This window comes from Phyllostomus hastatus, unplaced genomic scaffold (genome assembly GCF_019186645.2).
Source record: "Phyllostomus hastatus isolate PE091 unplaced genomic scaffold, TTU_PhHast_1.1 phas_scaffold_93, whole genome shotgun sequence".
Taxonomy (NCBI): domain Eukaryota; kingdom Metazoa; phylum Chordata; class Mammalia; order Chiroptera; family Phyllostomidae; genus Phyllostomus; species Phyllostomus hastatus.
Genome location: NW_025334042.1, coordinates 41,180,809 through 41,205,989, shown reverse-complemented (window position 1 = coordinate 41,205,989; position 25,181 = coordinate 41,180,809). Strand labels below are relative to the sequence as shown.

The 25,181-nt window shown below is 34.9% G+C and overlaps 2 protein-coding genes across 2 annotated transcripts in view; one reads left to right on the top strand and one right to left on the bottom strand.

The window, feature by feature from the left end:
- PLCZ1 (phospholipase C zeta 1) overlaps positions 1 to 17,893 on the bottom strand; it is a 28,949-nt gene extending 11,056 nt beyond the window's left edge. Inside the window, exons 1-7 of the mRNA XM_045830096.1 lie at positions 17,824 to 17,893; positions 14,017 to 14,218; positions 10,987 to 11,131; positions 7,151 to 7,300; positions 5,749 to 5,991; positions 4,281 to 4,428; positions 934 to 1,050 (exon numbers count right to left, since the gene is read on the bottom strand). Coding sequence (XP_045686052.1) covers positions 934 to 1,050; positions 4,281 to 4,428; positions 5,749 to 5,991; positions 7,151 to 7,300; positions 10,987 to 11,131; positions 14,017 to 14,218; positions 17,824 to 17,887 — 1,069 coding nt within the window. The 5' untranslated portion in view covers positions 17,888 to 17,893. The remainder of the gene's footprint in view (positions 1 to 933; positions 1,051 to 4,280; positions 4,429 to 5,748; positions 5,992 to 7,150; positions 7,301 to 10,986; positions 11,132 to 14,016; positions 14,219 to 17,823) is intronic.
- Positions 17,894 to 23,903: 6,010 nt separating this feature from the next.
- CAPZA3 (capping actin protein of muscle Z-line subunit alpha 3) lies at positions 23,904 to 24,803 on the top strand. Its single transcript, XM_045830068.1, has one exon. It carries the CDS (start codon positions 23,904 to 23,906, stop codon positions 24,801 to 24,803), a length of 900 nt encoding a protein of 299 aa, XP_045686024.1.
- Positions 24,804 to 25,181: the final 378 nt, after the last annotated feature.

Below are 25,181 nucleotides of genomic sequence, written 5' to 3'. Positions count from 1 at the left end.
CCATGGTATGGGGATGGACTATAGGAGAGGGGGATGGAGCAGGACAAAGGAGAGCAAAGGGGGAAAACTGGGGAAAACTGTAATAGAATAAACAAGAATAAAATAGAATTAAAAAAAAAGAATACCAATGTATATGTCAGATAACACCCAGTAAATATGAGAATAAAGAAAATTAGTACATTAAAAGCAGCAAAGGAAGACACCAACTATATGACAAACTTTCAGGTCCAAAGAAATACTGTTACCACTTAAGAAAATGAGAAAGAGGCAGAGCAATGATGTGTTTAAAATATAGAAATATATCCATATAAGCTGGTAAGTAGCCACTATATGCACTACCCCCATCCACCCCCTACACCCCATCACCACCATCCTGACCTTACTCTCCCCCGTCTGCAAACCTACAGGCCTTGTCACAATCCAGCAGCAAAAGGGTTAACACCAGGTACTTTCTGACTGCTTGGTGCCAGTGTTATAATATCTGATTGATTTGGAACAGGAAGACTCTGATAAGAACAAATAATAAAGCTATGTAATTTAAAACTTTTCAACTGTGAATGCAAAAGTTGGTGTAAAGTATAAAAGGTAAAGGTTACTTAATTTGAAGAGGCCCTCAGCACATCTTCCAAGCAAAGGACTCGATGTTTACTCTCCTCCTACATAAATATTGGGTTCCTTTTTCCCTTTCCTACACTTCCCACATTAACTATGCATTTATTCCATGCCCCAACTTTCACCTTGATTTACCCTCTCCAACATGTTTAGCAATCACTTCAGCTCTTGAAATCAATGATTCATCATTATTGCCTCACTGAAAAACACCCAGGTCCAAAAAAAGTCTTCATAAGAAGTTCTTTTCAAGAATTTTTCATTAATTTCTAAAATTCATTTTATCTTATCTTTGCAAAAAACTCAATATCCTATAAAACATACCCATTTGACAACCTACATTCCAAAATTGTTGAGGATTAAAATTAGAAGAGTCTGCTCTTGTTGCTTTGGGATATATTCTGGTAATAAACTTGTTGTTGTGAAGAATAAAATCACTGGCTAAAAAATAAATTATTAAAAAACATTATGAAATTTTTCAAATAAACTCAATAAACTACTTTATAATATATATTACATAACTCTACAATAGTTTCAACAATTTGTGTATGTATTGTCTTAACAATTCATGTAAATCAAAACGTAGCCATGCCTTTATGTTTGACATTGTAATTCACTGTCATTGAGAAGGTAATAATAATTTATTATACAATTTAATGCACACTAATCATTCACTTGAGAAAAATGGTTAGATAACATACTTTGTGTTTTTTTACATTCAAATTAATTTCACTTTGACATAAAGATACATAAAATTCCAAAATAAAATACATCCGTTTTTTTAAGTATGAGTTGTAGTACTCCACATTTTGCCTTTTCTTTGTTTTTAACACTAGGCCAGAATCACATATAAGTCATATAAAGCTATATAGTGTCATAAAATTAACTCAGTTGAATATTTAATCAATTATCAGAGTTGAAATGGACCTTAAAGTTGTATAGTACAGCTGCCAATGCTGACCACCACAATATCTTCCCCCCAAATCCGTTCATTCATTTACTCTGTTTGCATCTTTCCATTGAAAGAGACCATGCTACCTACAAATACTTCTCATTACTTCAAATGTTTTTCTTACTGAGCTAAGATCTACTATGCAATCTATTTGAGTTTCTATATATATTCTTTGTTTCAACTATATATTCTTTATAAGTTTCTATTTTTATATATTATATCTAAACCACCTAAGATGCAAAACTAATTTATACTTGTTACCATTGGACATCCCCTCAACGTTTTAAACACACATTTATGTTTCTCCAAGGTTTCTATTCTTTCGCTAGGCAGATCCCATTCTCTCAGCCATTCCTGCTAACAGGGTGATGAGTCAGGATAAATGGTCAATGCCTATGGCCCATTATACTTGCTAGTTAAGCTAGAGCAGAATCATTGCCCCCCTCACCCTGAATGCTATTCTTTAGGAGGCATTATCAAGTAAAAAACTAGTTACTGAAGTAAATCTTAATTACAGTTAACCTAATCAGCTCTCGTTTTTAAAAGTTATGCGCTCCTGAGACAGAGTGTATTTTGAAGCTACTCGTATATAAATGCACCATGTGTATCCTAGTCTCGTACTCCCCCATTCGGCTCTAAATGGGATGCTCATCTTTAGGTAAACGTATACTCTTCTGGGTCTTAATTTTTCCCATCTACAAGGTGGTAAATATGAATAACCACTAAAGAATCTTAACATAATATGGTTTTGTTCCTTCTGAGGTCAACCTTTACAAATTAAAACAGGCTGCGTTATTACAAATGTAATTTATGTTTTTATATAATGAAAAATTGAATTTAAAAAATAAATAAAACCACATATAATCTCTTCACTCAATTAATAACCACTGATAATCTCTTTCTATAAATCTTTCCATTCTTTTGTCATATGTACAAAACTTATTTTAATTGAATCATATTGTGTATTCCCTTTCATGAATGTCCATTTTTTTCTTTCTAAAATAAGGTGAAAATAATTTCACTTCAACAATATTCACTGACTATATTATTTTAATGACTTAAAATATTTATATGTATGAAAAGTTGTTTCTTATTTTTCCATATTGTAAACCTAATTTTTTTTAGTAATGAACATCTTTGCAGTACAAATTTGCCCACATCATTAATTATCTACTATTGACTTTGGGTTCAAGAAAATTATTCTATACTCTTTCCAAAGAGGTGCTACTCTTATAGTTTATAACTCTACTCAGAATTACCCAGTCCCTTTCCATAGTTTGAGAACATGCTTATTATAATGAAAGTGAGGGAATTATTACTATTTTTGCTGCACCCAAAGGTCCCATCCCCATGAACAACAGCAGGAATCATTCAATTAGTTTAAAAGATGGAGACTAGTAAGGTAGATCATTCAAGCTCTGACTCTGCTGCCAAGACTTCACAGTAAAAAAATACATATTTTATATCACAACCCAAACACACACAACATAGATTATAAAGAAAACAATACTTATTCTTACTGCACACAATATACTGCATTTTATTCTATTACATTACATTCTATTATTTTAACTGTGGTCTTTTCTTACTGAATTTATTTGTGTTCACAAACTTCAGTTTAAAAATAAAAGCAAAAAGAGCCCTGAAATATCCAGGGTCTCGCTAATAGACAGTTTAGGGAGATAAGCAAAAGTATATCTCCAAACCCTTGGGTACTAGTGGCCAGCTAAATGAGTTTAACTGACAAGTATATCATATCAGCATCTGTACTTCCAAAAGCCAACAGCTTTTATCAAGTCCATTGCAGCTGCTGATTTTCATGCCATGGTCTTTTTACACAGTATGTCCAATTGCAATTTCTCAGAGGGACTTGGAGAGTCACCTGACTACTGAGTTAATGACCCATCCCTTTTTAAGTTGAGGATATTCCCCACCATACAAGTTCAAGAAGATGGTAGGGTCTGCTTCCCATGCTCTTTCTCAGGCTTTGTTGCATCTTGAGCCCTACCAGAAAGACGAACTCACCTGAGATTTAGAATCTGAAGACAGGTAAAGGAAGATGCAGAGACAAATGTCCCTCTACAGGTGTGTTGTGGCAGTGCACACTCTGCACAGCCAGCCATCTGGTGGTCTGGCCTGGAGGGGTGCGATTTCTTCTCTCTTCCTCACCTCAGACATACAGCCTCCACCTTAACTCTACCTCATAGATGCTTGCTGAGTCCACAGAGCGCCCCCTGGCTCCACTCTCACTGCCAAAAACCTTATCTCTTCCCTTGCAAGCAGTCTCATTCTTAGGCTACTGTCGGAGGCATCTTTCAGAAACACACCAGGGATCATGTAACTGCTGAGACTTCACTCTTCATTCATCCTTGGTTCTGGGACAAAGTTCAAGTTACTTGGAACTTAGCTCTGCCTCTCTGTGCAGTCTTGTCACTCTCTGCTCTGCCATATAAATTACACACCACAGCCCTGCCCACCAAAGGGTCCATACTAGACATTCTTGGTCAAAATTTCATGATTTAAAGAGGTTGATTATTGGTTGAGTTCTGTGAAATAAAACTCAATGTAACTGTAGGCACATAACCTTTTTAAAAATTATGTTAAATATGTTGAAACTTTATGAGAATGTACTTTTTATAAATATCATTGACCCATCTTGACACCTTAGCAGTGAATATGATATTTAAACACTTTAACTGTTTGAATCATAAGAATTTACCTTTCATCTTGGAAAGTTTTCGAGCTGTTGACTCTCCAATAGAATTGCTTTCATTAAATTGTTGATACTGTCTTGAATGGTAAAAGTTTTTGAATTTTTCAGCTTTAGTATAAATGACAAGATCAGACAGGGCCGTAGCCACTTTTACCTTCATGGTATAAGAATAAAATGCAGTAATTTCACATTTTTGCACTAATAATTTGAAAAGTTTCTCTTCCAACAAAAAAAAATGCTTTCAAATCAATAATTTTGGCCTTTTTATAATATTACCTCCTCAAAAGTTATTTGGATTAGATCAATGTGATTACTGTAATATTTAATGTTAATATGAAACAGCCCAAACCTAAAATCCCAATTAATGTAACAAGTATTGAGGATGGCAATTGTTTTTATTTCCTTTTTTCCAAAGACCCCAGCTTATTCTCATAAATTTTATAAATTTAGGAATTTTAGTCACGAATAAGTCATATTTCCAGGATGATCTAACATTTTGGAGTAACTTATATGGTATGTTGTACATTGGCTCCTTTGCAGCCCTGCATCTATATTCTCTACACTTCTGCTAGCCCTTTCCCAAGTGTTGTTTAGAGAGAACATTTCTGGCTCATGCTCATTCTATGTGCATGTATAATATGTCCTGTACCTGACTAACCAAAGCTTTGCCTTCTTATTTCAATAGCAATTGGTTCGGGTATGTGTATGTAACTGAGTCATAGCCAATGTGCAAGAGAAATTTGCTTGGTCAACTGAGAGATAGGTTTTCCACTGGATTCGAAACTGAAAGCATATACAGCTTTGCAAAGTCTTGCACCAATATAGAGAAAGTGAGCCTAAGGTTCAGGAAAAAAATAAAGTTCTGTGGATTTTGTTTCAGACCCTATACCTGAAAGTTGAATCCTTGTTCTTAATCTTTTCATTTATGGAAGTCAATTAGTTAATTGGGCCAAAAATTAATTAATTTTACTTAAACCAATTAGTTTTGTGAAATTGCAACCTGATACACCTTCTTATGTTATATTATTTTGTATACCTATAATACTGTATTTTATAAACAATTATTTTCAGTGATTGCTGGGAGAAGGGGAGTATAAGGGGGCTAAATGGAAATGGAAAAAACACAATGAAGATTAAATTTTAAAAAATAATGATTTTCTTGTCTCTGACAATATAATCTCTTTGAGAGCAAAGATATTATGTTTGTATCTTTCATACACTGCACAATGCCTAGCACATAAGAATACATAATATTTATCACCATATAAGAAAAATATAAAAACAAACAGGAAAAGAGATTACTTTTTAAAAAATTTTTTCACTGCTCATTTTTTACAAAATAGTTTAAATGGCAGACTGTAGTTTCTATAAGAAGGAGATTTTTTTCCTCCAAAAAAATTTTTAATTCTCTACCAATAAGAAAACAAGATAGATTTTCAATCATTTGTAAGATTTTCTCAAATAATAATCTCACCTTATTTTTCCTGAAAAGTGGCAATTTAACTATATTTCTTGACTGTGTTTCCTTTTCTGAACTGACTTTTAAAATATCTGGTGACTCTGATGATTTGTCTTTGTCCTCTTCCTCTTCTTGATCTATCTCTTCATATTCGTCATATTCCTCCACTTGACCATGCTTATCAGAACCTTTCCTTGCATGGGTCTCCATCAAGGTTCCTATTTTCTTGTTTCTAACTAATATTCTGAATTTTAATGCCTACAGGAACAATTTAAAAGACAGACACTATTACACATTTACAGATAAATTTACATTTGTAACAGGCATTGAAAAGTCTTTCATCATATTTTCAAGTAACTTGCACTAATAAGATATATAAGAGCTTCACCATTTTCCATACCTCTATAAATACTCTAATAGACACTTTCCTCATGAGATTTTTTACTCATTTAAATAAGGGAAACTGTAAAAAGGGATATTCAAATATCATAATACTCACTGTTCTGTATCAACGTGATAACATGTCAAAACTATACTATTTGTTGTTAGACAACACTATCATGCAAAAAAAAGCTCATTTATCATCTGATAAAAATTAGAATAAATAAAGAAAACTAAAAAAGAAGGGCCAGATAGAAATGAGGAAATCCTCAAGAATGTGGTATTGCAGAAGAAAGTGTTTAAGGAAAAGAAGGAGGCATTCACAGCATGAATGACGTCATGGGAAAACAAGTCAGATGAAGACTGAAGGAGGTCTATTAGAATTTATCATTAGGAAAGTCTTTGGTGACCACATGAGATATTTACTGTGATGCAGGTGGACGAGGAAGCCTGATTAGGTAAGTTATGAGATGAGGAAATGGAAATTTGGGTTGAGACAAGAAATAACAAAATAAAGAGATAGCTAGAGAGCAAACTGAAATCCTGAGGGTAGGGTGAGGTGATTTTTTTAAAACCAAATACTTGAGTATTCTCAACTGAAGTTGAAAAGTGGCCCATAGAGACAGTTAAATGGAAAAGAGCAGATTAAATATAAGGGGAAGCCTGCCACCCGGGTGCTGAGGTATTGGGCCTGGACCCTACTTATAGATCTTCGCCTCTTTCTTACCCCATTGCCTATAAAACATACCAAATTCCTGCAACCTGATATTAATTGACCTGAAATTTTGTACTCATGGGGATGACACACAATAAAAAATGTGGGATTTTACATATATCTCTATATATTCCCTTTTTCAAAGTATATTCACCTAAATGTTCATAGAAACATTTTCTAAGCAATACATTGCAAAAATACCTCTTTAAATGATTGAATCTAAGCATTTTCATTGATCTCTAGCCCAGCATCATGAGCCAATATAATAGTGACATATATTTTCTTTTGTTCATAACTGGAGCTTCTCAGACAAAATGTTACCTCTGGTGAAGGTAGTTCATGTGCATAATCATCAAGCACATCAGAAAGCAAGGTATCTCCCAAAATAGACTGCAAATTGTCTGCCATCACCTCTTGTTGGGAAGGGGAGCAGTGATTTTCTAAAGAGAGCACCACTGGGTAGTCAGATGTCTAAAAAATTAACCATTACTATAGTTATTTGTCAGAACTCCTCAATAACTTAATACAATTAATAGAAGCACTTAATCTATTTTAGTACTTACTCTCAATGCACCTTTGCAAAATAATTAAATGTTCTTTAAACTGAAAATACTTTTGAATTTGACAAAACAGGAAACATCAAATCCATACAAAAAAGAAAATTATTACTATTTGCACTAGAAGAATAAAAAAACAGCTAAAACATCCAACAGTGGGTACTTATTTAAATAAATTATGGCATACCCACTTAAACTAAGGAATGATGTACATCTGTTAAGAACAAGGTCTCCTATATATACTACTATTGAAATTGGTCTATAGTAGAGTCTTATGAAGAAAAGCAAGTTGCCAGAGAGTGATTCTACATTTTTATTTTTCAAAGTACATATATATGTGTTTATTTAGATGTTTTTAAATGTGAGGAAAACACTTCAACACTAATAGGGAAAATGTTAATTTTCCACTTTTTCAGTTTTGAATTCTAAAATCAAAACCAAAAATAAAGATGTGTTCACTTTTTAATAATATAAAGGATATGTTAAATAAGGATGACTCTACAAAGTATTTTCTGCCCCTTCTTACCACTGTAAATTTGATATTCACTACAAAATACAGAACAACACTCATTTTGGGATCTTATTCAATTATTCTGTTTCCTTATATAATCACCAGGACACAAATTTACCAACTTATAAACAAGCCAGGGAATTACAGAAGTCTGCTGCATCATCCTAGACATTTGAATAGGGGATATAATATTATACATTTTTTTAATGTATGAGTATTTTAGTTTCTCATGGCTGCTGTAACAAATTACTGTAAACTTGGTTGCTTGGAGCAATAGAAATTTATTCTCTCACTATTTTGGAGGCTAAAAATTTAGAATCAGTTTCACTGGCTAAAAATTACTTCAGCAGACTCTAGGGCAGATCTGTTCATTGTCTCTTTCAGCTTCTGGTGGTTGCCAACATTCCTTGGCTTATGGCCATATGGCTGCAATTTCTGCCCCTCATTCACATCGCCTCCTCCTCTGTGTGCATGGAATCTTCCTCTATATCCCTCTTACAAGGATATATGTGATGGCATTTAGGGCCCACACAGACAACCTGGGATTTTTAAAAAATCTCCTTATCTCAAATTTGTAATGTCATCATATCAGCAAAGACCTTTTCCAACTGGAGCGACATTTACAGGTTCCAGGAATGAGAACCACATTTCTTCAAGGGCCCATATTCAGCCTTCTACAATATGCCTTCTTATATATGCCCACATACACATACATATGTATAGACTCAGTTAATAAGAGAGAACATATGAAATTTTTTCTACAAAGGAAAAAGTGATTCTGAGACTAGGCAAAGTGAGGGCCTAGATGATGAATTTCGTAATCAAGCCCTGACTTCACTCACTGGGGAGAGCTCATTTTTTTTCTTTTGGCTTCTGTGGTATTCTTTTGCTCAAACTTCTGGAAAGGTGCTCTTGTCTTTTATCATCCTTGACCACATCTGAAGTAAGTGTTGAGGACTTTGCTTTCCTTGCAGCTCACTTCCTGACCCAGATTTGCTTCAAGGCTCACCTAAGTGTCAGACTTGTGTTTTGTTTTGCTTTTAGAAATATAATTACCTTAAAAACTTAGTTTTCTTATATGTTTGCTTCTAGTATGTTACATGTGCCAGTCCCTATACCCAAAGGTCTTTCTCAATTATAGTTACCAAGTCTGTTTTCTTTCATTGCTCTATCTTTCCCAAATTGATGGTAGAAAGTTCAACCTTCAATCTAATCTTTGCTGCAAAACTGCTACACTGTTTAATTGAGAATGCACACTGATAGTTGCTCAAGGTCTTTTTTTCATTCTGTCTCTTTTTCTTTGGGATCTTAGAAGCTGTAGAGGTGTCCATCCTTGCAAGGCCTTTGAATTTTAAAATTGTCTCTATTTCCTTTATTTCCTTGGTTGCCCACCTTGGATGAAGTGAGAGAATTTGCTATACAAATATTTGGAAAAAGTGTTTCATATTAAGGGTTAATACTGCAAGTGCAAAGGCTTCAAAATGTGTCTATAAAAGAGTAAGGAGGCCAGAACAGACAAGCACACAAGGGAGAAAGAAGAAAAGCTCAGAGATGTGAGGGAAAACAGGGAATGTAATGTTTGGGGAGTCACAGTTCAGATTTTAGCTTTGTTATGAATGGGACTGAACGTTTTGAGAAGGAGAATGACATGACCTGACTTACCAAAAAGTCACTCTGGGTGATACATTGAGATGAGACTGTGGGGAAGAAAAAGAGAGGCAGAACCATTGGATAAGAAGCCATCACAATAATCCATGTGAGAGGAGATGGTGGCTGACCAGGACAGTGACAGTGAGAATGAGGAGAGATTAAAGTCAGTATATATTTTGAAAGCAGAGCCGAGAGGATTTGCTAAAGAACTTATTAAGAGGTTGAAGACAAGGGGCAGAAGATTAAAGTTGACAACCATGACTTATTTTAGGCTTGAACACATAGAAGTTCCAGTGAAAATAGGAAGAGCACAGAAAGAGTAGCACTGGCAGAAAGAGGAACATCTGGAGCTTGATTCTGGACACATTACATACGCCAATTAAATATGCAAGTAGAATGTCTGTTGTTTTCTGTATTGGTGTAGAGGTCAAAGGGGGAATTTGGGTAAAGACATAAATTTAGAATCATTAGAAATTATATGTTCAAGAGAATCAGTGACATACATCAATGTTTTAAGTTAAGATAGAAATTTTATATTTTGTGAATATTTAGTACTTTATACTCTATTTCTAATAAATTTGATTTAAATTTGTGATTTCCAGTTACATTTATATTTACAGATAACATGCTGACCTGTTAAAGAGAACTCTGAGTTTATCAAATTCATAAGTTTGATTTATAAATATGCATTAATTTATTAAATACACATTAAGTATTCAGTAAGATTTTGTTAAATCTCTTCAATTTCACTACAATGAAGTACTTAAGAAAGGAATCAAATATACTAACTTAACTAAAGCAATTTAAAATATCTGAAGGTGCTTACTGAGCCAAGTGTGTGAGTGGGACCAAGTATTGCTCAAAATTGAGTGACTGTTAAAACCCGCTCAATTTATAGAGTAGGATTTGTAAGCTGACTGTAAAAGCTCAGAAAGACTAAATCTCTAAATCTGTCACTTCAATAATTGAGTAGTAATTTTAAAATCCAAATTAAACTCCTAAACATTTTTGCTATATAAATAGTTGCCCCATAATCATTAAACAATGTCAACAATTGAGATAACACATTTTTGACACATTTTATTTTTGTTTCTTAAAATTAAAATAGTTGAATAGTGGTAAAATATTTACTATTATATAAACCTACTGTTATTTAAAATAATTTTTGCATTATTACCATAGTCACATTAATAAACATATATTATGATGCAATAAACACCTATGTTATGTATATTTTACAATTAAACAAAAAGTTCCATGAAACATGTACATATTACCTGAGATTAACTTTTATAAATGTACATAAATTTCACCGCCTACTAATGGATCATGACCCACAATTTAAAATATCACTAATCTAAAATAAGGGCAAAGATCATGGTTTTTAAACACTTGACCTATGTTTAAATAACTATAATTTAATAAAAGTATGCACATACTATGAATGCATATTTGTGTATGGCTTGGATAACAGTTTTGAACAGGAGCTTGCTGGTGAGCGTATAACCATGGTATACCACAGGTTCATTCTGTGACCCGTCCCAGCAATCAATTTCCAGACAGCGGCATCCTTTCACCAGGGCACTAGCAAAATTTAAACAAAATAAGTTGTCATTCTTGGATCAGTAAAACTGTCAAACTATTCTAAAGACTATTTGTAATTTTGCAATAAATTTATACATGAATCCATGATAATGGCAAGCTGTTGTGTCGAACTGGTCACCCTTTTCTACTCCTTCCCTGTGAGCATGGCTGACGTGGAACTACCGCATGCAACCACAGCCCCAGCAGCTCCAGGAAGGCGCCATGGGCGGGGCTTGGACTACAGATCCTGCCCTGTCTGCGGACTCCTTGTGCTTCAAGTTCTCGAAGTATCACAAAAAACATTTGATATCCAGTTCACTATCAATACATACTTACCCGTGTTTATATTAGGGGGCAAAAATGAGGCATATCAGGATGCAAGAAGAAAGTGGAAGGCAGACAGGAATGATCTGCTAAACACAATCTTGGGAGACGGATAAATGAATGAAAAGAGGCCGACTTGAATGTTAGGATCTTGGAATTGATACTCATGCCTCCAGAAGGTCACAAAAGGCCCTTGCCATACATGGAGCTATTTTTTCCCATAGAACACCAAGTTTGCACTTGCTTTCCAAAAAGAGTATTAATTTATCCCATTGTCTCTAAGTCAGTGGTTCTCAGTCAGGACAATTTCGCCTCCTAGGAAACACTGGGGAACGAATGGAGACATTTTTGGTTACCGTAACTGTAGGTGGAAGAGACATTTGCAACTGGCCTCTGGTGGTGGAGGCCAGGAATGCTGGCAAACAGTCGACCACTCTCAGGACTAAGCCTCCACAACAAAGAATCATTTCATATAAAATGTGAAGCATTTTAGAAACCTTGCCTGGAGCCATAAAAGCCTGGAGAGGAGAGTGCAGTCCTAGCACCAAGTATTTGATGTAGAATAAGTAATTCTTTGCAGTAGAAATACCGAGTATCATATAAACCACATGCAAAAATATACTTTCAGATCCAGTACTTCTTTGGGGATCATTTTAGTCAACTTTTTAGGGAGACGACTCAAGCAGTATTTAGGTAGGAGTGTAACTGAGAAAAGATAAAGCAATTATGACACTGAAGTCAAGGCGTTGAATTCAGGGGGAAAATTAATTTATGTTCCCTTGGACAAAAGATGGAAAGGAGCTGAGGTGGTAGGGCATTAAAACGGAAGGGGATCAATAAATTTCATCTATGTTGGAGGCTTCACTGAAACAATATAAAGCTAAATGGTTAATAAATGCTTTTTGGAGGTTTTTTGGAATTTGCTTTTTAAGACCATTTTGTCTTGCTTCTTAAAATGCACACTGCTTTATTCAGGCACGTAGAAACATGCAATACGATGTACAATTTTAGAGCTTTTTAGCACATTCGTCCCTGGGTTGGAGGATTGCACCTAGAACCTCCTTCTAAGTCTTGTTTGACCCATTGATATTTTTATGAGTGAATAAGGTGGCTGCCTAATGTTAGTCCCAGATTGGGCTCTATGTGTAGAAATCATACTAAATATATTGCTTAGGTTGTATATTTCTTTTTGTATTTAGAGTTTAAGTTGTAGAATAATCAATATCTACTTGTAAAGTTTGTTAATTGCCATGAAAGAATGTCTGCTTTACTCTCCTCTTAGTAGACCATCAAAGTGTGTTGTCTTGGCTTTTTTGTCAATACAGAATATAAGTTCTCTGTGGTGCTAACAGAAAATAATCTTGAACTCTCTGCTGAGAAAACAGAAGACAAAAAACCTACCAAAACCTCAGCTGTGGAAGAAAACTTTTTTTTAAGATTTTATTTATTTATTCTTAGAGAGGGAAGGGAAGGAGATAGAGAGAGAGAGAGAAACATCAATGTGTGGTTGCTGGGGGTTATGGCCTGCAACCCAGGCACGTACCCTGGCTGGGAATCGAACCTGTTACACTTTGGTTCGCAGCCCGAGCTCAATCCACTGAGCTACACCAGCCAGGGCCAGAAGAAAACTTTTCATGAAGGACAACCAACATAATAATTCTTGCTGCTACTCTAGAACCATTAACTAAAGTAATACATTTCACCGCAGAGTTACTTTGCCTCATGTTACCCTAGGTTATATTGTCTGTACAACTCATTAGTCCCTAAAAATATCAATTTGTTTACTTATTTATTATGTCTATTTCCATGAACAGATGATGGTGGCACCTGTAAAAATCTTGCCAACAACTGTATCCTCAACTGACTGGCTAACAGGACGTCTGGTATTAACAGTATAGTACATTGTAGAATCCAAAATTGGAAATGCAGCATATATTGATTTTAATCAATGTAAATAATTTGATACATAATTCTCTGTATATTACTATCCATAAATGCCAAATTATAAAATATACTCTATTGTTTGCTTTACTCATAGTATTGTGTCCTAATGTCTGAGAATTTGTTTTAAACATGTATATTTTTTAAAATCTGGAATGTTATGATTAACTAAATAAATTGTCTTCTTCATATGTTTACTATAAGAAGTATTAAAATTATTCAGGAAACTTCAGAGGGCCAGTAACTGGGGAAAGAAAGTCATCAGGCAGAATTAGAAGGAAAGCATATGATACTTATACATAGAATAAATTACATAGTCACCCAATGGTTGGATCACCAAAATATGCACAAATCAAAATTGTTCTTCCCTGAGACTTGACTTGGGGTGGTGAACACACAATATACAGATGACATATTATAGAATTGTACAACTGAAACATATAGTTTTATTAACCAATGTCACCCCAATAAATTCAATAAAAAAGAAATTGTTCTTCCCTACATGTTTGTTTAACATGCATAGCCTGTTGTTACTGTGAATTACTACCAATGGAGTTAGATAGCAGCAAAAACTTCCAAGTGTTTTTAAAGGTAATAAATTTAAAAATTAAAATAAATACCTTACATATCCCCAAACATCACTTGGTCCCACTAATTGGTCAGATAGCAGGTATGTATTATGTGAACTTGAAATAAAATAATCTTTTAATGGATGATGCATGTCTTGATAAACTTTTCCAAATTCATTATTAAATACTAGGCAGTCAGATGAACACAGGTATCTTGTAAAACCTTCAAGTGACATCTGGCGTGCTTGCTTAACTAAAAAATAAGTAAAAGGATATAGTAATATCATTAGCAGTATAAAATTTACATCTCACTTTAAAACTTATTCAGTAGTACACATAGTTCTAAAATATTCTTTTAAATTAATATGAATACTGTTTTTAATTTTTCTTTGAAAACACATTTTTCTAATCAATACCCTTAATTCTTCTGCATCAACATTCAAGTAGAGAATTTATCATCTCTGATTTTTTTAATGCTTTGAAAATATATACAAGAAAAGTATAAATGTCATTGATCAGTGAATGTCCACAAGCTAAAAGGCTAGGTCACCAGTACCCAGGTCACAGACCAGAACACTCCAGCACCCTAAAAGCCTCCCTCCTGCTAACTTTTCATCTCTCCTCTCACCCACCCAAGGTAGTCAACGGTGCGGCTTCTAACAGCATACATTAGTTTTCTCTTGTATTTGTGCCACACAGGAAAGATCTCATACAGTTTGTAGTTTGCTCAACGTTGTTTCTAAGATTTATTCTTGCAGTTGCATTTAGTTAGACGTTGTGTTCCCATTCTGTATGGTATTCTATTGAGTGAGTACACCACATTTTATTTATCAATTCTATATTTGATGATCATTTAGATAACTTTGAGGATAGGGCTATTGCAAATAGTTTAGCTATAAACAATCAATGTCTGTCTTTTTGCACAAAGGTGTACACATTTCTGTTGGGTGCATGCCTACAGATGGAATTGCTGGGTCATTTACACATTATCATCTTTAGTAAATTGTCTCTAAGCCTTTATACACAGTATCATCTATACCAAAATTGTCTATTTAAGCAGAGCATTGGTTCTGGAATCAGACAACTTGGGTTAATCCCATTTACTTGTTATAGAATGAGTATGTTAGTTAACTTCTCTGTATTTTTGCAATTATAGAAATAATAGTACTTATCCCACATATTAGGTCTAAGTTAATTGCTATTGCTTTTGTTGTTGATAATTCAGTTCCTCTCAGAATAAAAGCTGATATATTTACTTTAAACTAGAGAGTATGGTCTTTAGCAAAGAATTTTATTTCCAGGAATTTATACTCTACATATAGAAACTGAAACAAATGTATGCTCACACCAGTATTATTTATAAAAGCTTAATATGAGGAAGAAACAAATTAAAGCTCAAAGTATGGTACAATACTAAGCAGCCTTTAAAAATAATGTACCAGAAAAAATATACAGAGACATCATAAATGTTTAGGCTATCATAAAAGCAAAAAAGCCAGATTCAAAAATGCTATTACAATTTAGTTTTTAAAAATGGAAGCTAGAAGAAAATACATAGAATATTTATAAGCATCCAAATTTGTATTTCAAAGCAACGCAAATGGATGAGAATGTGGGGGCAAATGCATCATATATTGCGATCGTCACAATCTGCATAAATCGATTCCTTTTCTCAGTGCAACTAGCAGTGATTGGCTGAGAGCCCTTTTTTACCTATTAAATAATTAAGTAGATTTCTTTGGTAATGGAAGGGAAAACAGACTCACTTTGTGCCCTTAAAAACTACTGGATAGAGATAAGAATTAATCTCACAGGTTTTTAAAAACCTTATTTGGTACATGTTGCATGCTAATATGGGATGAGATTAAGGAGCTTGGCAGCATTTGGGACTATAAAACCATCATTAAAATTGGCCTTAGTAAGTCTCTAAAGTGGTCAATAAGCATCTAAAGGAAATGTAAAGAGTTGGCTGTGTATGAAAGTGTGTGAGGCAGCGAGGTTCAAAAGATGAAACGGATGAACAGAACAATGTAATATGATAGTTAAAATGAAAACACAATTTCAAAATGTCACGGCCACCAACTTTCAAAGGCAGAACCTGGATTTTCATACCTCCCTTTTAAAATCCCATTATCTCACTGTACCTTTTATCACCTGTATGTAACAGAGCCTAAATTATTTTTTAAATATTCATTAAATCAGTACTATTGAATATACTTATCGGTAAATTGATTACTGGTTGTTTCCAGTAATCAATGACATAAAGAGTTTGAGCCAGAACATAAATCAATTCATTACTTCCTTAGAAAAAGTCTTTGCTACTAAAAAAAACTAAAAGTCAACTGAATTCATCAGGTGCACTTAGCGGTGGTGATTATTGGTGCAGTTGTTACATTCCGTCACAGCCTCAGAGAGGACGTTCCTAAACACCCAGTCTAAACTGGACCTCCTGGGTTGTTTACTCTCTCTGACTTTCTCTGTTTCATTTTTTGTCAGTACATAGCATTCCCTGAAATCATCCTTTTATATGTCTAATTCTTTATTATCAAAATTCCTCCAAACTTCATGAAGAACATAAGATCTAATTTGCTTTTTATCCCATTATTTTTCCAGTCCCTAAAAACGTACTTGGTTGCCACAAATAAATATTTGAATAAATAATGAATGTGTGACTCAGTGAAGGAATGTTTGGTTTTATTAAAGCTCTTATTATCATATGTTAAACATTGGTAGCCACAAACCAACTTTCAAAGGCAGAATTTGTACTGTTATGCCCCCCTTTTAAATAAATATTTAAATATTTAATTTACATTACCAATTACTTTCTGTAGGATTAACCACCATGCTGAACTTAATTGCTGTTTAGGCAATTGTGTAAATATTTTATTATATTATGGGTTCATTATTTTATTTAGAGATGAGCACAAATTAAAAATTTTGAAGGTTTTTGATACATTGAAAGATGGGACAAAGATAAAAAACTATATGACATGTCATTAGCCTAAATCAATGATTTTCAACCTTTTTTAATCTCATGGCACACATAAACTAATTATTAAAGTTCTGCAGCATACCAAAAATATATTTGTGCCAATCTGACAGAAATAAATGGATATAATTTGGATTCATTCACACGAGACAGCTACTGCTGTGTTGGCTGTGTTATTATTTTTTCTGACAGTCTAAGGGAAAAGAGGTCAGTGCCTCTGACTAAGTAGTCAGGTACTGCATAATTTAAAAATTCTTGCAGCACACCAGTTGAAATCACTAGCCTAAGTGGTCATTTAATTTAAACCAGATGACTATTTAAAAATGAAGAAAAAGCCAAATTTTGATAATATGTATAAAATATCATAATCTATTATATAGAGAGAGCATGGAGAAATTAATGCTTTTATAATATTTTATCTCCTTCTGAGAGTTATTTTTATTTAGTTCATTTTAATATTCATATATATTTTAATAATATAATACATTAAAAAATGGAAGACTGCCTATAACTAGGATTTTATCTTATTAGTGAATATTTAGCCACTTTCTTCTATACAGTACACGTAACACCATCCTCATCTTGCTTTTGACCCCTCAGCTTATCACTAAACACTTGACAGACACACAAAAGCAGCTGAAAGAAAGGAGCTGGACAATGAAATAGCAAAGGATGCTATGGTTATACAATCTAGCTTTCTAAAAGGTATATATACATTCCATAAAATACAAAAATAAAAATACCAATATTTGCTATATCCAGAAGAAATCTGATCCATCCAAAACTTTGTATTTGATAACTAGTAGTACATTTTTAAAAAAAATACTTTGAATGTAAATATTTGGCAAAACTTTGAAATGTAAGCATACCTTCTATAATAGGCTCATATTTTTCAATGATCTCAGAGACAATACTTCTATTCATGTTAAACATATACTGTTCTTGTGTCAAAAAGGCAACCAGATTTTTTTCATAAAGAAATTTCCGGTCTTCAGAATACGTGTTGAAAATCTCAATAATTTCTTCTCTGTGTGCAATAACTCGATAAATTGATCTAAATTCTTCTATGGTGATTCTTCCTTGCTTCAGCCTGTCGTTATCCTACTAAAAAAGAAAATCACTAGTGGGCTTACATTGTGAATATAAAAAATACACAAATGGGATAAATTATAAGTATTTGTGTAATATATATGCAGCAACTTATCCTTGAAAGAAGATGAATTTTACATAGGATTATTATCTCAGATAAAATATTTAAAACTGCAGGAAGTAATGCCAAAGTTGGAAAAAGGTTAGTGGATCATCATCACTTAAAACCTAGTGGCTGCCCTGGCTGGTGTGGCTCAGTGGATTGAGTGCCAGCCTGTGAAACTAAGAGTCATCAGTTCAATTCCCAGTCAGAGCACATGCCTAGGTTACAGGCCAGCTTCCCAGTTGGAGTCGTGTGAGAGGCAACCACACATTGATGTGTCTCTCCCTCTCTTTCTCCTTCCCTTCCCCTCTCTTTAAAAATAAATAAATAAAATCTTAAAAAAAAACAAAACCTAGTGGCCATCGTCGGAGTGGAATAATGTTTGGGAAAAGATAAGTATCGTAATCTGTTTTTGGATTGCACATTTGCTTTTTCTATTCCACTCCATTTTAGTGCCTTCTTAAGCCATGATAGACAGTATGCAATTCCATGCTAAGAATATGCAGCCTGCACCATAAATGTCAGAGGAAGTCAGAGCCATTCAAAATCACAGTAAACTGCAGAAGCTGTAGTAGTTAGGTAATATCTTAAGGAAGTAAAATTTGCATAATCACTGAGGGATTTGAAGCAATGACAAACAAGGTAGATTCCAATTAAAAAAAAAAAAAAAGATTCCCCTGGCTGTTCTGGAAATTTCATGTTTAAACTTTATGTGATAAAAGACAAGAAATTGGGCTGGATTCAGCTATTAACAGCAACAGAAATACTTTGAGGTTCTTAGTAAGAAATGACTAGTAAAAGCAGAAGTTGAGTATTACCAGTTATGTGTGACCAATTGAAAGAGATGGAGAATGGCATGTAAGGAAACAGAGAGAAGACAATCCAGGAGGGAGGGGGCGAGTAGAAACCAAAGAACAGGTGTAGTGAAATTATCATTTCATTATCTTACTCATGATCTATCTTTTAGGTAATAATAGCTGGTAATTTAACATACATTTGTCCACCCCTGTGTGTTCTCTACTCAAAGTTTATAATACAAACTCACATTGTGAGGAAATAAATTCATGTCGGAATTTGTATCAACTACTTAGGAAATCAATAAATGTAATACAATTTTCTATATTTTTGGAACAATCATGAGGGGTGTACCTTTAACTAATTCACTGAGTACCTACTTTTTTCCAAGCCTGTTGCTAGGTACATTCACAAATAATATCATTTAATACTCTGAACAATCCTGCAAAATAACTATATTAGTATCCCCATTCTGTGGATTAAGACATATGCTCAGAGAGAGTGCTGACTTGCCAAGTACCACACAGTTAGGATCTAACAGAGTGAAAACTCTCCACACCCACTTGGCTTGCCGATAACAACGGCCTTGAGACATTGGAAGATTTGGGTCACCGAAATAAGACTCATTATGACTTACTTTATTTACTCTGGCTAAAAGGTGTACCCATAAAGTGGGGAAAGATTAGCAACAAAAATTGAAGCAGAAGAGTGGGAGATTTACACAGCTGAATCAACAACTATCCAGAAAATTCAATTAGCCAATACACCTTCCTTAAGCATTCTATTTAATCAACATTTTAATAAATCTGTGGCAGTTTAGCTTAAAGTAACAAGCCTTATTTATTAGCGGGCATAGGGGAATTATTTTAACCCGAAGGGAGGGGGATAACGGGAAAGAACGGTCAAGGAACATGCATGAATGACCCAGACACCTGGACAATGGGGTGGGGACTGGCTGTGGGGAGAGCAGGGGAGAATAATGGGGGGAAAACGGGAGCAGCTGTAATTGAACAACAACAAAAAAAGAATGGTTTGTCATAGTCATAAACCTCGTTTATATGTAGTTTATGCTTCTAAAGTATTTAGAGTCAGTTTAAAGAGATTTTTTTAAGTATCTTAGGCAATCTCTCCCTCTCTCATTTTTATAATTAACATTGTTTTCATAGCCACTTCAAAAAGGTTTTACTAAACAAAATAGACCTTTAGCCTTGCTGTGTCTGAATAATCATAACTTTTCATTAGTGAGTTATTTCTTTACTTGCTGTAACTGTTGGGCATTCTACATAATGCTTTTGAATATGGCATGCATTTCACTCAAGTGCATTTCAAATTGATATCTCTATCTGGCAGATAATTGAAAGCAACCTGATAATCACTGAATAAGACTTACAGTATTTCACATTTGATAGAAATTTAATTACTACGTCTAGATTGCGTTGAATGTGCAGCTTATTAAAATGTGCAGCTTATTAAACCTGAAAGCATGTAGCTGTTTCTCCCTTTGGACAATACCACTGAGGGAAATTTCTATACGTAAAGATCTTTCACAAAAGCTTAAGTTCTTCAGATGCATTATCAGACATGAATAGATTAAAATTCTGATAGCTCCTTGCAGCACAAATTACATGGATTTGTTGTAATAACTCTGAAACTTTTGTCTTTTACTGCAGCCTACTGAAGTGCAGCTTCTCCATTTTGAACCTCCCACTTATGGTCTGTAAATATGGGGGCTACATCTCAGTGAGACAAGCGCTGGGTGGGAGGCAGTTCTCCAGCGGTCTTGGGTTTCCTCACTTTCCTGAGCAGAGGCACCAATATCCTTTCCCAAGGACTAGCTTTTCAAGGATGTTTACGTAATGAAGAGATAGTATCTCTCTCCAGAGGAGTTGTTTTGTTTACTATCCACAGTGATAATGCTAATGACACCCTTCAGGCCAAGGTCAGACAGGCTTACTGCCCCTAATAAAAATTCTGGGTCCCCTAAGCTTGAGGTTGCTCTCTAGTAATGCAACCCTTTGTATTCATTATACAGGTCACCTGGCCCAACTCACATCACACTTTGGGAACTGGCACTTATAAAAATGGCACCCAAATCCTGACACTCTGGCAATTGCTATGTTTGTGAGTAACAAGTATCTTTTTCCTCTGAACAGGAAGCCCGCCTCTGCCGGAATCTGTGAAACTATACCTTAGCTTGCAAGGAAGGTAACACAAACTTCCTAGCTTGTGCGTGATAACAACTTCAACATAGGTTGTGTTATCAGGCTGCCTACTTCCAAAAATCAAAATCAAGATTTCTAACTAGACCACATCGGCCAGTCTAGTAGTCTTGTCTGATTCACCAAGAAATTTGCCAGTGGCAAAATTTACAAAGCTCAGCTCAACAGGACTTATTTTATGATCTTTCCCTCTGTCCTCTCATCAGCGGTCCTCTCCTGGCAGAAGTGAGCCAGGCCCCTTTCCACTAGATCTTCTCTAAACAGAGAGAACTTTTGGCATGATTTTCTTCTTTGAAGTGAGTAAAATACAATTTTTCTCAAGATTACCCATTTTTCTATGAATCACTGACATTCAATTTATCATTTTATCATGTATATGATTTTAATCTAATCATATGACTGATCCTAATCTAATGTGAACATTCCTGTATACTCAGCAGATTGTTCTAACCTGATAACCTGGTATTATTTCAAATTTTACAGACACCTTGTTTTATCTTCTTACGTAAATTCTATCTTGATTATAAATAAGTTTAGCCTAATCTATTGCTTTACGTCTTAAGACAGGAATTTTTCATATGTATTTTCTGCATAAAGCATCCAAGCAGCTATCAATATTTGGTTATACCAGGTTAAGTTCTTTCTAGAGGAGGGTAGGCAGGAGGAGGATAGCATCTCACCTTAAAAACCTGTTTCACATGAATATGATTACATGGAATATTTAATTTTTCAAGTAACTTCAGAGTTCTTGGTAGGTTAATTTTTCCACCTCTAAAGTCATCTCGAATCATCGACAGAAACCACGTATGAAACACAGAAAATGACGTTAAGGAAATTCTCACAGAAAGTCATCAAGTACTTAAAATGCCTAAAGAAATAATTGTTTGCTCTTCAGTTTATTTTTATTTTTAAAGGATAGTCTACCTACCTTGGGCTTAAATGACAGGGTAATTCTATGATAAATAACATTTAAAACAAAACTAAGTAGGTACTATTCTGTAGTAAAGGTATGAAAGGGCATGACACAATGAAAATGATAGGGAAATAAAAAGAAACATTTATGAAATCAAGTTACTACTTGGGAAATTCAGCCAATTGCCTGAAGAAATGGACTTTGGAGACAGCTGGACTTCGAGCTATCCCTATCTCCCAACCTCCTTCCGCTCCAGCTTCCTCATCTGAGAAGTGGTCACATTAATACTTACGGAAGGTGAGGACATTACCTGAGTTCATAATCATCACTGAACACGGTTTCTGCTACTGAGTGTTCAATAAATGGTAGCCATATCTGGTAGGGTTACTTCGTTAGCCAATATCCAGCTACATACATGCCCGAAAAGCAACATTTTAAGTAGCATCGAAAAGGGTTTAAAATGCCATAATGACCATATATTTAGAATCAAAGAGGAAAATAAAACAATCACAATTACTAATTATTTACAGATATACAAAAACTAGACCACTTCAAATTAAGAAGCTAAGGTTGAAAAGAACAGGACAGTCTAAAACCCTGAAAGGTGGTTAAGACTGTTCAATGGGCCACTCAATTTCAGATTGTCAGAATTCATGAGAAGCCTTTACATTTAATGGCTAAAACTTACTTACTGTGGTAAAGCTCGTGTTCTTATAAGGAAAAAATACAAGAAGCTAGGGAAACTCAGAAAAGCTCAGGGCGCATATGGAAGGAATAAGACTATCCGTAAATGAGAGGGATTTGCTTACATTCAGGAGTCTTCAAAAGGAATGAGAAGGGAATAAAGGGGAAAAAAAAACAAGAGGAAGAAGAGGAAAGAATAGAAAGGACTTTTGAATGGATATTTGTTCTCCATATTTTCATGGCCTATTGTTCCTCTCTTCATTGCTTAGAAGTCTCTCCGCATTAGGTGTTGTCACGGGTTCCAAATAGAATTAACTCTGCCCCTTTGCAGGAAAGGAATTTCACGATACTCATCGGCTGTAGTCACTGCCCCTTTCCTAGAGAAAGGAGAAAATGCACAGTGATTCATTGTCTTTGTTATTTGGAGTTAACTCATACTTAATTCCCACAGACACTATACACAAGTTCTGGTCCTTGCACTTTACTGCCCTTGAAACTTTCTGGCTTATTGCTTATGTTCTGACGATCTCCAAACCCACAATATTTGTAAATGCTGCATCTCCTGCTGTCCGGCATTTTTCCGTGAACTGCATCAAATCTCATTTGACTTTTGCTATCTTGTTTAAAGGCCTCAAACTTTTCATCACACCATGCTTTCCAGTAGATTTAAGAGATATTCTGATAGCCAGATTAGTAAATCAATGCCACTGTGGTTTCAGAAGATGCACAATGCTGCAAAGCACTCTCTAGCAACTCTGGGCTGCTCTTCTATATCCCTGACAACACATAATGTATACAGAGACACACCACTTTTGAGGAAAGCTGCCAGGGAGACTAAGTTCTTAATATCTTCAAAATAGAGATAATTGGTTGGTTGGGCACCATGCTGTCAGGTGACTGACTATCCTTTTTTTTTTTTTTCTGAGCACCCATTGTGATATCATCAAGAGTAACACATTTCATAGAGAAATGTTCTTTATGACTTCATCAGGAGACCCACTGCTTGCCAAGACTGTTTTCATGGTTAGACAGAGTAATCTTAAGCTTGAATATTGAACACCTTGATGGGAAAGGTGACTCATGGAATGTTTTCTCATCCTTTGAACACTCTTTATTTCAGAAGCTTTGCTTCTGCTGAAACCAAACATGTCACGTACTATTATGAGTAGGAAAGAAAAAGAAAAAGCAATCCGCAGACTGTTAATACAGGCTCCTCCAGGGGAATTTGTGAATGCCTTTGATGATCTCTGTCTGCTTATCCGTGATGAAAAACTCATGTTCCATCAAGGTGAGTGTGCAGGCCATCAACACTGCCAAAAATATTATGTACCACTCAGCATCGATGGAAATCCAGTCCTCTTGTCTCACCATAATGTAGTGGGTGACTTCAGATTTTTTGACTATCACACCAAACTTTCTTTCAAATTCGATCTGCTTCAAAACCAGTTAAAAGATATCCGAAGTCACGGTATCCTTCGGAATGAGACAGAATACCTGAGACATGTTGTTCTGTGTGCCTTAAAACTGTATGTGTGCGATCACTATCCAACAGGAAACTGCAACGTGCTAAGAAAAACTGTTAAAAAAAGAGAGTTCTTGATAGCTTGCATTGAAGATCACAGTTATGAAACAGGAAATTTCTGGAATGGCCTTTGGAAATCTAAGTGGATTTTCCAGGTAAATCCATTTCTAACCCAAGTAACAGGCAGAATTTTTGTGCAAGCTCACTTCTTCAAGAATGTCAACCTTCATATTGAAATCTCCAAGGACCTGAAAGAAAGCATGGAAATAGTGAACCAAGCTCAACTGGCTCTCTGTTTTTCAAGGCTTGTGGAAGAGCAAGAGAATAAATTTCAAGCTGCAGTCATGGAAGAATTACAGGAGCTATCGAATGAAGCCCTGAGAAGAATTCTACGAAGAGATCTCCCAGTGACCCGCACTCTTATTGACTGGCAGAGGATACTGTCTGACCTGAATCTGGTGATGTATCCTAAATTAGGATATGTCATTTATTCAAGAAGTGTGCTGTGCAACTGGATAATATAAATGATCACTCCTGGTAATTGTCTTGCCTTGGTTTAGTCATGTTTCTGGGGGATGGTTGTTTTTCTAAAGTTAAGACACCACAAGAGACACCTGTAACTTAGCCAATGAAAGTTTAACTTAGGGAGAAGTGTAACAAGTGAGTTTACTCAGGAAATATTTGTCAATAAGGCAAGAAAGGGGTTATGTAAATGTGTTTCATGGCAGTGACTACCATAAAGCCAGAGACATTTATTAGAAACAAAAATGGCTTTATAGAATGGGATGCCCCAGAAGTACTCTGGAGGTGGTCAAGGTTAAAGCCTTGTGTGTGCATGTGTGCGTACGAATGACTTTTTACTCTCTTTGAAACCGTAGAAGGTATGCAAATGACAGTCACTG